This window comes from Spodoptera frugiperda, chromosome 5 (assembly GCF_023101765.2).
Source record: "Spodoptera frugiperda isolate SF20-4 chromosome 5, AGI-APGP_CSIRO_Sfru_2.0, whole genome shotgun sequence".
Lineage (NCBI taxonomy): Eukaryota > Metazoa > Arthropoda > Insecta > Lepidoptera > Noctuidae > Spodoptera > Spodoptera frugiperda.
The window spans coordinates 6,144,484-6,158,749 of NC_064216.1; the positions used below are offsets into that span (position 1 = coordinate 6,144,484).

The 14,266-nt window shown below is 35.1% G+C and overlaps 1 protein-coding gene across 1 annotated transcript in view; it reads left to right on the top strand.

Annotated features, from left to right (window-relative positions):
- The first annotated feature begins 242 nt into the window (after positions 1 to 242).
- LOC118271948 (uncharacterized transporter slc-17.2) overlaps positions 243 to 14,266 on the top strand; it is a 29,408-nt gene continuing 15,384 nt past the window's right edge. The window contains exons 1-2 of the mRNA XM_035588218.2: positions 243 to 418; positions 11,634 to 11,760. Coding sequence (XP_035444111.1) covers positions 394 to 418; positions 11,634 to 11,760 — 152 coding nt within the window. The 5' untranslated portion in view covers positions 243 to 393. The remainder of the gene's footprint in view (positions 419 to 11,633; positions 11,761 to 14,266) is intronic.

A 14,266-nucleotide genomic window follows, 5' to 3' on the forward strand; every position in this document is an offset into this window, starting at 1 on the left:
TATGTAGATGCATCTCTAGCTTAGATATTAGTGGAACACTTAAATACAGTCTATTTACTTAACAGGTCATTTCACCAAAAGTAGATAGTGTACCGACGTATGTAGATGCAAGTATTAGCAGTCAAGTATGCGGCATAGGTTTCAAGTTACGACGTTGATGCTAATGCCCATTGACGATCGGATGTTTTGAAGTGGCACGCGAGGTGAGGCCTTCGTTGAATGCAGTGTGCGGATCTAAAAGCAGGCGACGATCAACCATCGCTGCGGAGCAAGGCAGTCGCAGGAAGACAAGCGTGCGCGCAGCTCGCTAGTATTCGCAACCTCCGTCGCGCGTGCGTGCTTACCTCAGTGCGGCTGTTTGTGTTCTCCATGTTACGTGCATAATACAACAAAATGAAATTTCACATTAAATTTTTCGGTAAGTTAATTTAATAAGAAATATAAGTTTAATTATTTATTTACATAGACAAATTTATGGCACAGCGAAGGTAATTAACACAATAAGTAGTAATTACAGGTGTATTCCTAACAATTAAATCCGCCATCAATATTTACAATGACAAGATAATTTGTGCCATCAGATTTGGCCGGTAATTCCCATGAAGTGGTTTTTGTATGAAAACTTCAGTGAATACGTAATTTGTTGTTTTTATCGGACAGCGAGTGGAGGCGAGAGGTGTTGTTCAAAGTAATTAATGTAAGTGGCCGTCAGATCAGATACTTATAAAGTTTTTGCGTGATTTGTGCAGCGAATTGTACCTCTATGGTTCAAGTATTCAATTAAGGTTCTAATAAATGCAGCATGAACACACCAGTGGTAGAAACTAGGCGATTATATTCAAATCAGTCATATTGAAAGGACTTGGTGCTGCAGTGTTGTTATTATTGTCAATAATGTACGCACACATAGTTGGTATAAGTACCTATCCAACATTATTGTATAGAAATTAGAAACGCAACAAAACAATATGTGTGAACAATTAAACATTTTTACACAACAGTTATGCACTCGGAACAGAAAGGAACATTTATATTGCACCTGCTTTTCCTACAGCATAAACAGGGTAGCTAAGCAGCAATAGTACTTATAGTCATTCTTAAGCTGTTGGTATATAATGTTTTTAAACGTAAATTATATATATTATGAAGAGATTTTATATAATTAAAAATGCTAAACGACTTTTTACTACAAGCAGATTAGGTACTAGACAGAAGTACTAAAACGTCCATCATCATCTTACTAATATTATAAATGCGAATGTTAGTGAGTTTGTGTGTTGGTATGTTTATAACTCAATCATGTCAAAATGGCTGAAGTAATGAGCTGACTGAACGAGATGAAATTTGGAACAGGTGTAGATTGTGATCTGGAATATCACATAGGACATTTTTGTATCTTACGACGGGAAACCGCTGGCAGAAGCACTAGCTTCTGCCAGCGGTTTCTAGAGATTCATAATTAAGTACATATTGTACAGCATTCACTGTTGCAATCATTCAACCAATAAGGTCGTAAATAAAAACAATAGTGAAAACTGCTACTTCCATAACTTAGGTCGGTAATATAACCCAAATAATGTGTTATTTTTATTGCTAGGCAATTAATTACTTTGATTTCTATAGGTAACTGTTAGTAAATACTGGCATCTATATACCTCAGACGAATAAACAGCTGTTGAAACATACTGAATATAAGCGTCTACGTATAGCTAAGACGATATTTATTTATATAAAATTCATGTTTGATTTATTCAAAAATAAAAGATGGAATGAGACACGGAACTGAGAAATGTCCTTCCAAGATAAAAACTATTACCAGATATTGACTATATCAGACAAAGTTGGGACTTATTGTTATACACAACAGATTGCCACGAAACAGAAAAAGAGAAAAAAAGAACTATTAAAATTCGAATTAGAGGAACGTGTATCATGTGAATGAATTATTATTATTTAATTACAGAGATACTCCGTCCAGTGTGTGGGTTGATAGGTGATATTTAATGCGCTGGAGTTCGCTGATGGGTTTTTCTTGTATTTTTGCCTACGAAATTCCTGTCTAAATATACTGAATTGGCTAAATAAGTTTTGAATCTATAATATCTTGTTGTGAAAAAACACAATCGATTAAATTTTTTTCTTGACTATGTTTGTGTACACATATCTTTAATTTATAAAAAGTTGGTAGGTAATTTTGCGCCATCACGGCTTCGTAAAGTTTACTTCTGCGTTATCTATATATATAAAACTCTTCCGTTACTGAGTGACTGACTGACTGACAGACAACGCAGTCGAAACTACTGGTCGTAGACAGCTGAAATTTGGAATGTAGGTTCCTTGGGATATGTAGGGGAGCACTAAGAAAGGATTTTTTGAAATTCAACCCCCAAGGGGGGGGAAAAGGGGTAAAAACGTTTCTATGAAAAATCTTATTCCTTGGGTTTATAAACTTGAAACTTGGCATGAACACGTACATAGGCAAGTAAATATGTTTGACATTATAAGTTTTTTCAAACTACCCTCCAATCGTGATTTAGGGGTGCGATCGGGTGACTGATTTATTAACGCACAGCCGAAACCGCTCGGTATAGGAGTCTGAGATTTTGAACAGAGGTTCCTTTAGTAACATAAGTGAGCACTGAGAAGGGATTTTTGAAATGTCAACCCCCAAGGGGGGAAACGGGATAAACTGAGCCGGGGCTGCGGGAAAGTTCTAACGAGATACCGTGGCCCCGGAACGCAAAGGGCAACTGAAGGAACGAGGTGGGTTTTAGTCAGTAAAAGTCTGACACTCCCTTCCGTTCCACCCAGAGCGGGAGAGGTCATTTGATGATTTCCCATCCTTAAAAAAAAGACTTTGTATGACAACTTTCAGTCGTCTCTTTAACATACATAATAACATACATAGGTAATTATGTACATACATGCATAACATTAATAACATCACGCCTTTAAATCCCTATTTTGTGTTAACACTACCCATACAAACAGCTAAAAGGAAACAAGTGAAGAGACGAAATTTGTCCGCATCCATTTTCACCTAAATTCTTAACGTTAATGAGATTTACTTTTTATTATCAGGTCAACCTAATAGCCTCACATGTACGTATAACTTCGTAAGAATTTTCTTTCAACTCCTAACCGTTGAGGAGTTGTACCTTCCATCATCAGCTCATTCACATGGGATGATGACTATCAGACGCAAATACTTAAACAGATCTATGAAATTGTCAAAAACGTAATTGAAATGAAAAAAAGATTTCAGCCTGTGGAAGAAAAAGCCCTGTCGAGATCATTAAAAAACGCTATATATAACCGAATTACACGTGGGCGAAGCCGCGGGCGGAAAGCTAGTTGTAAATAATAAGAATAATATTTGTTTATTTTGAAGCAAATCTTCTTTAAGTCCTTGTGCCATGATAAAGAGATGATATGATCATATATGATGATATGATTCGTATTCCATGTGAACATTTGTATCTGAATTAGATAACTGAACCTTGGCATACGATACTGCCTCTCGTTACATTTTGATAAAAAAATCATGAAATTGTCATTTCCAAAAGAGGAAATCACTTCAATTTTTTTCTATTCTACCTTAAGAAATGTATGTGCAGATCACTAATGTCGTGTTTTATATAGAAACTTTGAAATCTGTCAACAAAAAAAAAACATGTAATTACCTCAGAAAGAAAAATCGCTGAGTTTTTGTTTTGCTAAGCACATCTATATGTTTACATAATACGTATGTACCATCTGTGGAGAAATAGTGTGATGTTGTTTGGATTACCTAAGTTATGGATAAATAAAATACATCTTAACACCTATACAACTTTCTATATCAACTAGGTATACATACCTGTTTACCTATACAATAACAAACAATATACTTAGGTAAGATGACAAATTACGTGATAAATGTTAAGATATTAGAAGCAGGTAAGTATATAGATGTTAATATGTTACAATGTTTTCAGTTTTATTTTAAACCTTGTTATTTTCCTTTGTAAATAGAAATGTAGCGTTGATAATTGAATAATGGCGTCAGTTTGCCATGGTGCCGGTCGGATTTGAGTGGCACGTCAGAAAATAATATTGTTTGCAAGTTCGATATGGCGAGAGAATTATGTAGTTTAGAGGAGCACCTGGGTGTTTGTGACTATGTATAATTATAGTGAAGATAATGTGTTTTGTGGATCTAGTGTCATCAAAATATAAAAGCCTAGTCCTTAAAAATATTTTAGAAATGTATCCTATCTACGTCAGACTCATCCTTATTGAACGTAAATGAATTTTCTTGTGGGTACATACATACATACTAGCATATTATTAGAACTGAGATAACATAACGAAATACCTTTTGGGGGGGGGGGGAATTATCTAATGACTTCTCTCGCCTTGGGCGAGGTGACAGGGAGTGCCGGGCTCTTATTGATTAAAAACCATCCCGTTCCTACTCCTGCTTTTCGAACCGAAGCCCCGGTAAACCCACTAAGCAGTCCGCAGCTTCAGGTCGGCATCAGCCTTACTGGGCGTATAGCGTATGTTTGTGTGGCTGTATCTATCTAGTTACTTGAACACGTTACTTTGTTGCATGTTGTTGTTGTTTACTTGCAACACGTTGAATGTAAAACAAACTGCCCGTTATTGACGTTGCAGTCATGTTCAATCAACTTTACAACTTGACAGCCAATTAGATGTGTGAACATGGGCAATATTGTTTGTTCAAAGCATAAAAGAAACTTGTTTTTATACGCGTAGTAATAATGGTCAACGGCGGTGATGTTATGCGAAATCAAGACTAACACAACTTGTCGGAAAGAGAGAGCTAAATCCCAAATCGAAACGAGTTATGTCTTTAATGAAACTACCTAAATAAGGCTCTAAAGCGAATGGAATGAATAGATGATTAATGTGGGATGTACAAACATCGTTAATAATGGCTTGGTTCGCAGAAAACTTGTGTTTTTTTTATAAAATACATGATACAACATTATGCACGGCTTGTGTTCATTGCTGACGCCCTTGGCGGGGACCTAACACGCTTGGATCCGTCCCTATGCGGTTCAGTGATTCTCATCAGTTCCGGACGATTGCTGAATTGTTATTCACCCGAAATAACAAACCAGTGCTCAACTTTTTACCTAGCAATCTCAATTCAGGTAGTGCTGTTTAGTGTTTTCATTAATAATGAAATAATATTGTTATCTTTAAGTCTTATTTGACAAACAGATAACGACAATGTTTTTCTCATACATAGATAGTTAGTCTCATGAAAGATAATATTTAAGACATTCAAATCCTTTAATTAAGTTAGTCGTTAGATACTACAACTGTGCAGTCAACAGCTACCTACATTATTATAGCTGACATTTGTGGGTGGAGCTGATGGCTTATTATCAGGTGATACTTTTGCTCGATTTCCCCCTATCTCATTAATTGTATATTTTATTATGTATCTATATTATATTACCCCCTCCTCAATTTCCTCAATCCCCAACAATCCTGAAATTCCTAACACCCATAGACCTGTAAAGCACAAGTGCTTTGCTAAGTATGTAACGTAACAACATACTATAAGAGGCGTGATTGTGTGAGTGGCGCCGATTGCTTACCATCAGCTGTTCGTTTACCAGCCTATCCTATAAAAGTATAATTTGTTAGTTATTAATTTGTAAGTTATATACAAATTATAATTTGTTTTTTTTTACCTTAAACAGGTACATATTTATTAGTTTAATTGCACATATTTATTGTGTGCAATAAATCAAAAAAGTAGTGTAAATAGAGTAGTAGATAAAAATAGCTCCGTAGTTAAATATATCGATTAGGTTTATACTGTAAGTGACTGTTAAATAATGATCTCAGTAAGAGGATACACTTTATTCTACAGTATTTTGATCTAGTCTACAGTAGATACCTAATTTTGCTGTTCTATATATAAAAATAGGGAAATGTTAAAGGATAAAACTCATTTTGTATGACAAAAAACCCGGGCCTGAAGCATGATAATTTTAAATGTTACAACAAAAATAATTCTTGTGAAATCCTGTATAAAGAGTATCTTTACATTCGAATTTGGTCTATAGGTAACCTAGAAATTGTGACACATTTCGTTTGCAACGGTGCTGTGTTTTTCAGCATTGTCCTTTGTTTTGTAAGGTTACACGTGCAGTTTGTTTAGCAATAAGGTAGTAGTGACAGTTTTATTATGTGGACGTAAGGCCTCTCTGGAGGTTAGCGGAACTAATAGGAAATTGATATACTTAGTTAGTTACAGGTCACTTGCACAATCAATGTGGTTTTCCGCACCCGAATATTTTTAGATAATTGATTTACCTACGTATGTCCTTGTAGTTTATACTTATTAGGTACTAAATTGGCTACGGTATTTGTACTATCTGTAATAGTATCCGTATCCGTATACAATATTTACACCACATTTTACCTAGGTTTATTAGGTTGTAATTTCAATCTTTATTGATGATTTATTCACATTGTATATAAGTTTGCTATAACGACATCTAAGAGCTACTAGGTAGACTTACTTGAGCTAGACCTACTATATAATAGTAATACTAAATCACCGACAGAGTACGACAAATGACAATCAACACCACGATAACTGCATGCATATTTCAGTTACTGGTTTCTCATTGAGTTCGACGATAAAGAATAAGGATGTAAACACTGACCGGTTCTCCGAAGACGAAATTTTGCATCTCGGCGTCGCCATGCGAAATGAATCATAAACCTTTTTAATATAAGTAGGCTGTACCGTTAGAGTATGTGTACTTGTAACAAGTCGCCGGCGACTGTTTAATCAATTTGAAAGTTCAGTGTTCGACATCTGTCACTTTTGTTATTTCGATAAGTGTTTGCATCCAGCGCCCGCCGTTAGGTTTTGTGTTCACGAGATTAATACGGGAGATAGGCATGTAGAAAAAGCTTCTGGCTTACTTTCAAAGACCTTGACCGCCTCTAGCTAATAAATAGTGACCGGTGAAAGTTAGGGACAGCCCCCAGCAGTTGCTTGGCAAAAATATTTTTGATACTTCCTAGGGCACAACATTACTATCAAAATTGCTTTATATTATTTTTAGCATATCTATTCATAACTATCTTTTATTATGTTTAACTACTAGTATATGTATATTATTACATTTTTACTTGCTATGTACATTCATATAATAAAAAGAAAACTCATACAAAACGACAGTAAAAGCAATAATAATTAAAATACTATTAAGGAAGAATTTGCTAGGACCTCCACTTAAGTAATTTAATGTACACGCAATAATAAAAGTAATCCGCAAGGGCCTAATAAAGTGTTATGGGGCAGGAACGGGATGGGCAGTGATTAGCGCGCGAGTCTGGCGCCGGCCTGCAGCGGACGCGGCGCCCGCGCCGGCCGTGCGGCGCCTGCCTAGCCAGACCCTGCATTCTTGCACTTTCACCGCTACGCAGACATTCGGATTCTTCCAGAATGCAAGCACGAGTTCAGAACTCACCGTTACGCAAATTATTGACACTGTCTGCGTCAAACAGCTAATTGAGATAAGCATGCGTTGAAGTCTCACTCTCGTAGTAGTAACCACCCAAAACATAAATGTGAAAGGATGCCAAGTTCGATAATATTGGAATGCTTCGCCTATAAAAGAAGTGAGATCTAAATAAGTACCAAGTTCCATACACAGACCTCAGTTAAAATGATATAACAAGTTGGCAAGTTTTCACACACTTTGTTATAAACCTACTAAACGCAATGAGTCAAGTATATAATTTTCTATTAAAACTTGCCAAGTTATATCATTTTTAACTGAGGTCTGTGTATGGAACTTGGTACTTATTTAGATCTCACTTCTTTTATAGGCGAAGCATTCCAATATTATCGAACTTGGCATCCTTTCACATTTATGTTTTGGGTGGGATTTCATTTATTTTTGTAAGGTTTATTTTCTTTTTTTCTTATTTTACTTTACTTTGACTAAATACAAACCTTCGTAACGAATTTTAGGTCGGTACGACCATTGGAAGATATAATATAAATTTTTTGTTTTAGTTCCTTAGGGGTATGAATTTACACCTTCATTATTTTTAAAACCGACTCACACTTGGCCATTTTCAGATTTTTTCCTTTACCTTGACCTAAAGACCTACCTCCATGCCAAATTTCAAGTCAATACGACCATTGGAAGTGGTCTAGGTTTTTGATGAGTGAGTCAGTCAGTGAGTGTATAGTAAAAATAGCGATTTTCTGACGTCAATATCTCAAGACCTACAATAGGTACATTAATGAAATTTTGTATTTTAGATAAGTAAGTAGATCTCGACAGATACTAGAAATTTCATATGCGTAGATAAAATAGATTTTGAGTTATAGGTGGGTCGAACTTGGCCCGAAATGGTTCGTGTAATATAACCCACGGCCGGTGTGTCGGTTTTTTTGCTCGAACTTGGCGGACACACTGCCGTGTGTCTAGATAATCTATCCTATTGAAAGCTCGTAAATCGACGACTTTAATACTCCTAAGACATATCGCAGTCACAAGTATTATATGAGTACCAGAGTTCCTACATTTGTCATTTTCACAGATAAATTAAATCTGACATTAATAAATTGCTAACACACCAACCACAATGTAGGTACCTTCTTCATGCTTTTTTGTAACCTTTATGAAACGTCTAATTTGAAGTCGTTAAAATGATAAACAATAGATTCTACATCTACATACGTCTATATGATTTATGAAGGTTCACAAGTACCTATATATTTGTAGTAGGTACGACAAGCCTCATCACCGCGCCTGGTACGCAGCTAGGTACGAGCAGTAATGACTACGTTTGCAACCACATCAATTAAGTAAACGACAGACTATTCACGGCGACACAATAGGACCACCAAATAACAATGGCTGCCATCACAATGTACTACTCCGCCCTCGGTCAGATGTTTCTGCGAAACTACATAACATTTAATGTCATCGTATCACGCCCAGCGGCAAAAAGATGATGCTGACTTTTGTAATTTGGATAAACAAATCGCTTGTTAAGAACAATAACATTTTATTTCATACCGCCCAATTTCAATTCCAATGGGGTAATGGTAAATGTCACAAGCACTCACATTGAAATAGGAAACATCTGCAATACTGAAAATTATGATTTTCATTTGCTAAAAGCTTATAATTCTCGTAACTGTGATTTTCATACCAACTATATTAAAAGCACATAATTTAACCGTAACCTAACCTTACTAGACTTATAATTTACAGGACTTACAATATTATCCCATTGTAATAAGGCGCTTTATCAAAATTCATTGAACGACTATAAATAACAATTCAGTGGAACTATAAAAACGTAAACATGTAAGTAAGTCACAATTATTCAGCTGTTACAATAGTAATTATTAAATAAATGACGTTGACCTACGTCAATAGTGACTGGAAATGGTGTTTTATAGTAATTGCAGTTAGGTTCAGGTACACAATTAACAGCAAATATTTGGTTCCTAATCAATAAATTGGTAATTGTCGAATTCGCAGACTTTTTTCTTTGATTATAGTTTGATGAAGTCTTGTGAGGTTACGTCATGCTAATTTATTCAGATAGGTGAGATAGGCGTGTCTTAAGCGCCGAACCAAGAGGTCGTTTGTATCTTCTTCGAAAAAACAAAAATGGATGGTCCGTAGTCGCCAATAGTAGCCGCGTGAGGTTGTTTTGTTGTCATCACGCGGGGTTATTCAACGAGGCCATGGCCATAGAAAAACACGATCTTTTGCAAGAGATGCTGATTATTAATTCTACTAGGTATTTACCGTGATCTAATACGAAGCTTCTTATATAGTAGCTATGAGACGATATGACTTTTTGTGGTATATATGTAATCAAAATTAATTTGCTGTCTGGTATAAGTAGTACAAAACCAGTCGATAGGTCAACCTCTTTTCAATGAGTACAATAAAATACTTTTTTGTAGTATATTATGTATTCAAATACTGGCCGTTAACTAAAAAAAATACTCAAATACTGGTCGCTTTTGATAGAAAAATAATAAAATGACATAAAAAGTTATAAAGAAAAATAGTTTTTTTTTACCGAGTAAAATGGCATCTTATTTTTTTCATGCATAGCAGCCTGAGTTGTTGATAACGTAACGTTGATATTATATACTTTTTAGTCAATTTACACATGTATGTAAACGATTTTACATAATCTATGGAAATACATGTTGTCTGCCTGACACGGGATGAATAAGATTCTCTTGTTTAGTTAGCAAAGTAAATAAAATTCACTGACGAGAGGTTCGGGTATTTGCAATCTCACTAATACTATGTGGTTATTTATATCTATACTTATTATACTTTTACGTTTTAGTATTATTATTTTTTATTTTATTTCTTTTTTTAATATCTATAATTATCTATACTTAATACATAAAGCTGAAGAGTTTGGTTGCTTACACGCGCTAATCTCTGGAATTACTGGTTCGATTTGATTAATTATTTTAGTGTGAGATAGTGTATTAATCGAGGAAAGTTATAGGGTATATAAAAATAAGTCGGGTTTTCCTTCCTGACGCTATAACTCCAGAACGCACGAACCGATTTCTACGGTTTTGCATTCGTTGGAAAGGTCTCGGGCTCCGACGTATATAGCAAAGAAAATTAAAAAAAAATATTAGGGAAAGCAGGAAAACAGGAAAATAATTGGTGGCGAAACGGAGTTCGCCTGGTTTGCTAGTAGGGTATAAAACATCACACTATGGCCAATTGGAGCCGAGCATTTTAAATATTGTATATTGTAGTCCTTAGTCTCCATATGCCAAAGTTATTGGAATTCTACCAGTTTTAGATTGGAATGTAGGAGGAAGATAAAAACGGAAAAAAATAAACGGTTTAAAACTTTTGCAGCGTTTCGCGTTTTAAACTAGTTCCATTGAACAGAAACATTTTTTGTGAACGTGATAATAGACAAAACTCGTTTGGGATTGTGGATTATAATATTATGGCCACGATTTAACGCGTCATTTATGTTTAGAAGAAATCAATTCACTTGCATCATGTCAGTAATTTCGGAGAAAGAAACTAGTTCATGCGGCAAAAATATGTGACTTTCGCTTTGCCTTGTTTTTTATTTATGCATAATCAGGGTATTTCTAATGAACAGGTAACATGTAGGGTGCAATGAACCGCGCGTTCGTCAACGCTTGTCCGTCTGATATTGACAATGTATTCGAAAGTTTATGTACTGCACACTTACCAGTACTGCGAGGTCATGAATTCTTGTCGACAACTATTTGCCAAAGTCTAAAAGCCGCGTCCATTTCCGCATTCGTGTATACGTCTAAGGTCGATGACGAAATCATCTCATCTCGAATCATTGAACGTACCAGGGCGAATGATTAAGTTATCAATTAATTATGCAAGGTTATTAAAATGTGCGTTCAACCTTGTTACATAATACTTTGTTATGACATGTTTGGTTGTTGATCAACATAATATGAGTCGATAAGGAAAATGCTTTCAGCTTTGTGCTTGAGTAATTGCCCGGGTTCCTTGAATACCTTCTTGTTTATTTACCTTTTATACATAACGGTAGTATGTTAATCGAAGGTGTATTCTTTACAGACTTTATACCGGCGCGGTTCAACGTGGCCATCATGATGTTCTTCGCGTGTTGGGTCAACTACATGATGCGAGTCAACATGAGTGTCAACATCATCGCTATGGTGCCCGATGACAGTACTACTACTTCGTAAGTGTGTTTGATAAAATGGTGAATTTAGAAAATGCTCTAGTGATTTGATTATCTTAAAAGCATGATGGTGAAAGCACTAATTACAAACATTAGACCTATATACATATTAACCTTTCGTCTGTTGTGTCTGTGTCTCGCACAGATCTGCGCTCCAGCATACGACGGGTTAAGGTTTTAGGAAAGCATTAGTATAAGACTTTGTTAACTGATAATCACAAACCCGTAGCTATTTTTGATACCAGCATAGATTAATGAATTCCTGGTTAAATACAGACACTGAACATGCGTGTGATCAATTAATAAAATATTGATTAATCGCTATATGTACTAATATAATTAATGAGAAATATGTACAATTATCTAGCGTGTGTATAGCTTAGAAAAATAAACTAGTGATACTTTACTAAGGGTCTTGAAGCCACGCAATACGTTATCTGTAACTACGTGACTTAACGCAGTATCAACGTATTGTATCGTAACTGCTTTGGAAATGTTATGTACGTAATGTATAGAATAATTCTATTATCTATTTACCTTATTTTTTTATATCTGATGGGTCCACGTTTGGCCGCTATCTCGCCTTAATGACTTAAATGGGTCTTTGCCCAAAAAATTAGAAACTTACCTTTACTGTTATTATTACGTACACTGACCCCTGATACATAAATTATGAATGTTACATTGGGATTGGGACATGTTTAAAGAAAAATTATCGCTGTTTAGTTTTTAGGTCATAATATGTATAACAAGTAATGGTTACATGTAGCTGTAGGTTTCACCCCTATGCGATAAATGTAATATATTTTTATCGCAATTATTATTGCCTGTGTTAATAGGCAATAATTTATGGATCATTAACTCGTCACCTAATACATGGAACTATTAATCGGTGAAAAGTCGGTGTTACATTAGGCAGCTTTTCAACCAGAGATGCGCTATGCTATGTTGCTGTGGATGTGTTTGGCTTCTACCAATCGTATTCATTGGTACACATAGCTTAGCAGTGGCTATTACATTTTCGAAGCACAGCTATAAAGCTCATCTCTAGTGGAAAAGCACTCTTATATTTGTAGGTACTTGTCTGCCTGTCCATTCAGGGAGTAAAAGATGTAGTTATAAAATTTCGCTTTGGTTAATTTTGCGGTATTAGTTTTCTGAGAAAGGTAATAAATTAAGAGATTCGTTGCGTAATACATTATACATATTTAAATTAGGTAAATAATAATTAAGCAATCAAATGACGCATACGGGCTGGGAAATACACCAATGAAGAGAAGAATAAATTGATAGATATTTAAATAATCATACAAATTGCTACTTACACTCTGTGGTTATTTAGCGACCGATACTCTTACGTCATTTTGTCAATAATAAGTTTTTGATTGTATTTTGTTTTCTCGATATACCAAAGCTAGACTTAGTACTTACCAGACCACAGAAGTATTCAACATAAATAGCATTTGCCAGCGGCCTCATCCGCCTTCCCAGGGAATAAAAAGTGGCCTATGTGTTATTCCCAGGTTACTCCAGATCTTTGATCTGTTCCAAATTTCAACTCGTGTCCTTCAGTTGTTTTGACGTGAAGACGTGAAACAAATAAATAAACATGCAAAATTCCGCATTTAAATTCATAAAAAAATAATACTTATTAATTATTTAAAATGTATTTATTTATTTATTAATTATTTAATATTTATTCCCCTGTTCGTTTTAAAAAGTGACGATAAAAGTTTAATGAGATATTATTTTCATTGTAAAGAAACTTTTATGTTTTTAAAGGCAACAATAAGAAGGATACAATACTCGTAAAACCAGAATAAAATAAAGTAGGTAATAATGTTACTATTATAAAATATTTTATTTAATTTGTTTCCTTATTAGAAATAAGCGCCAAGGTAGCATTCGTAATATTTTATGTTTTGTCTATCTGACAATAATGAAAACGTTATGGTATACCTAAAAATTAAGGTCAAGAACTAAAACCATAGAAATTTAAGGAATAATCCATGTCAGTCCACTGTTGGACTTTGAACCATCTCTTACACAGAGGGGTTTGCTATGCACTTGGCTTGGTTTCAAGATCGTTGCTTGAAAGATATAGGGTTCTTAAGAGAATGCTGTTGCCCAGTGTTTATCAATATGTAGTCTCTTAGTCGGCCTTTATGAGTCATATTCTTGATCTAACGCCTCTGGTGTTTCGGGCGGACAGCTTACAAACTGTAAATCCGTCAGCTGGTTTAAAAAAAACATGACCCATAGGAAGAGCAGGGATGGTGATACATGTGTTCTACTCTGTCGTCGCAATACACGGTGCAAAAAATTTATGTTTACTCATTGTAGATTTTAGCACGTGCACGCAATAATATTATCAGACCACTCTTCTCAAAGCTATCGCAATCTTAAGTACATTTCTCTAATACATTTCGGTTATCTTATCGGCCTCTGAAGATGTTAAAATTTGACTAAGTGACAGTTGATAAAATAGATACGTATTATATAATTC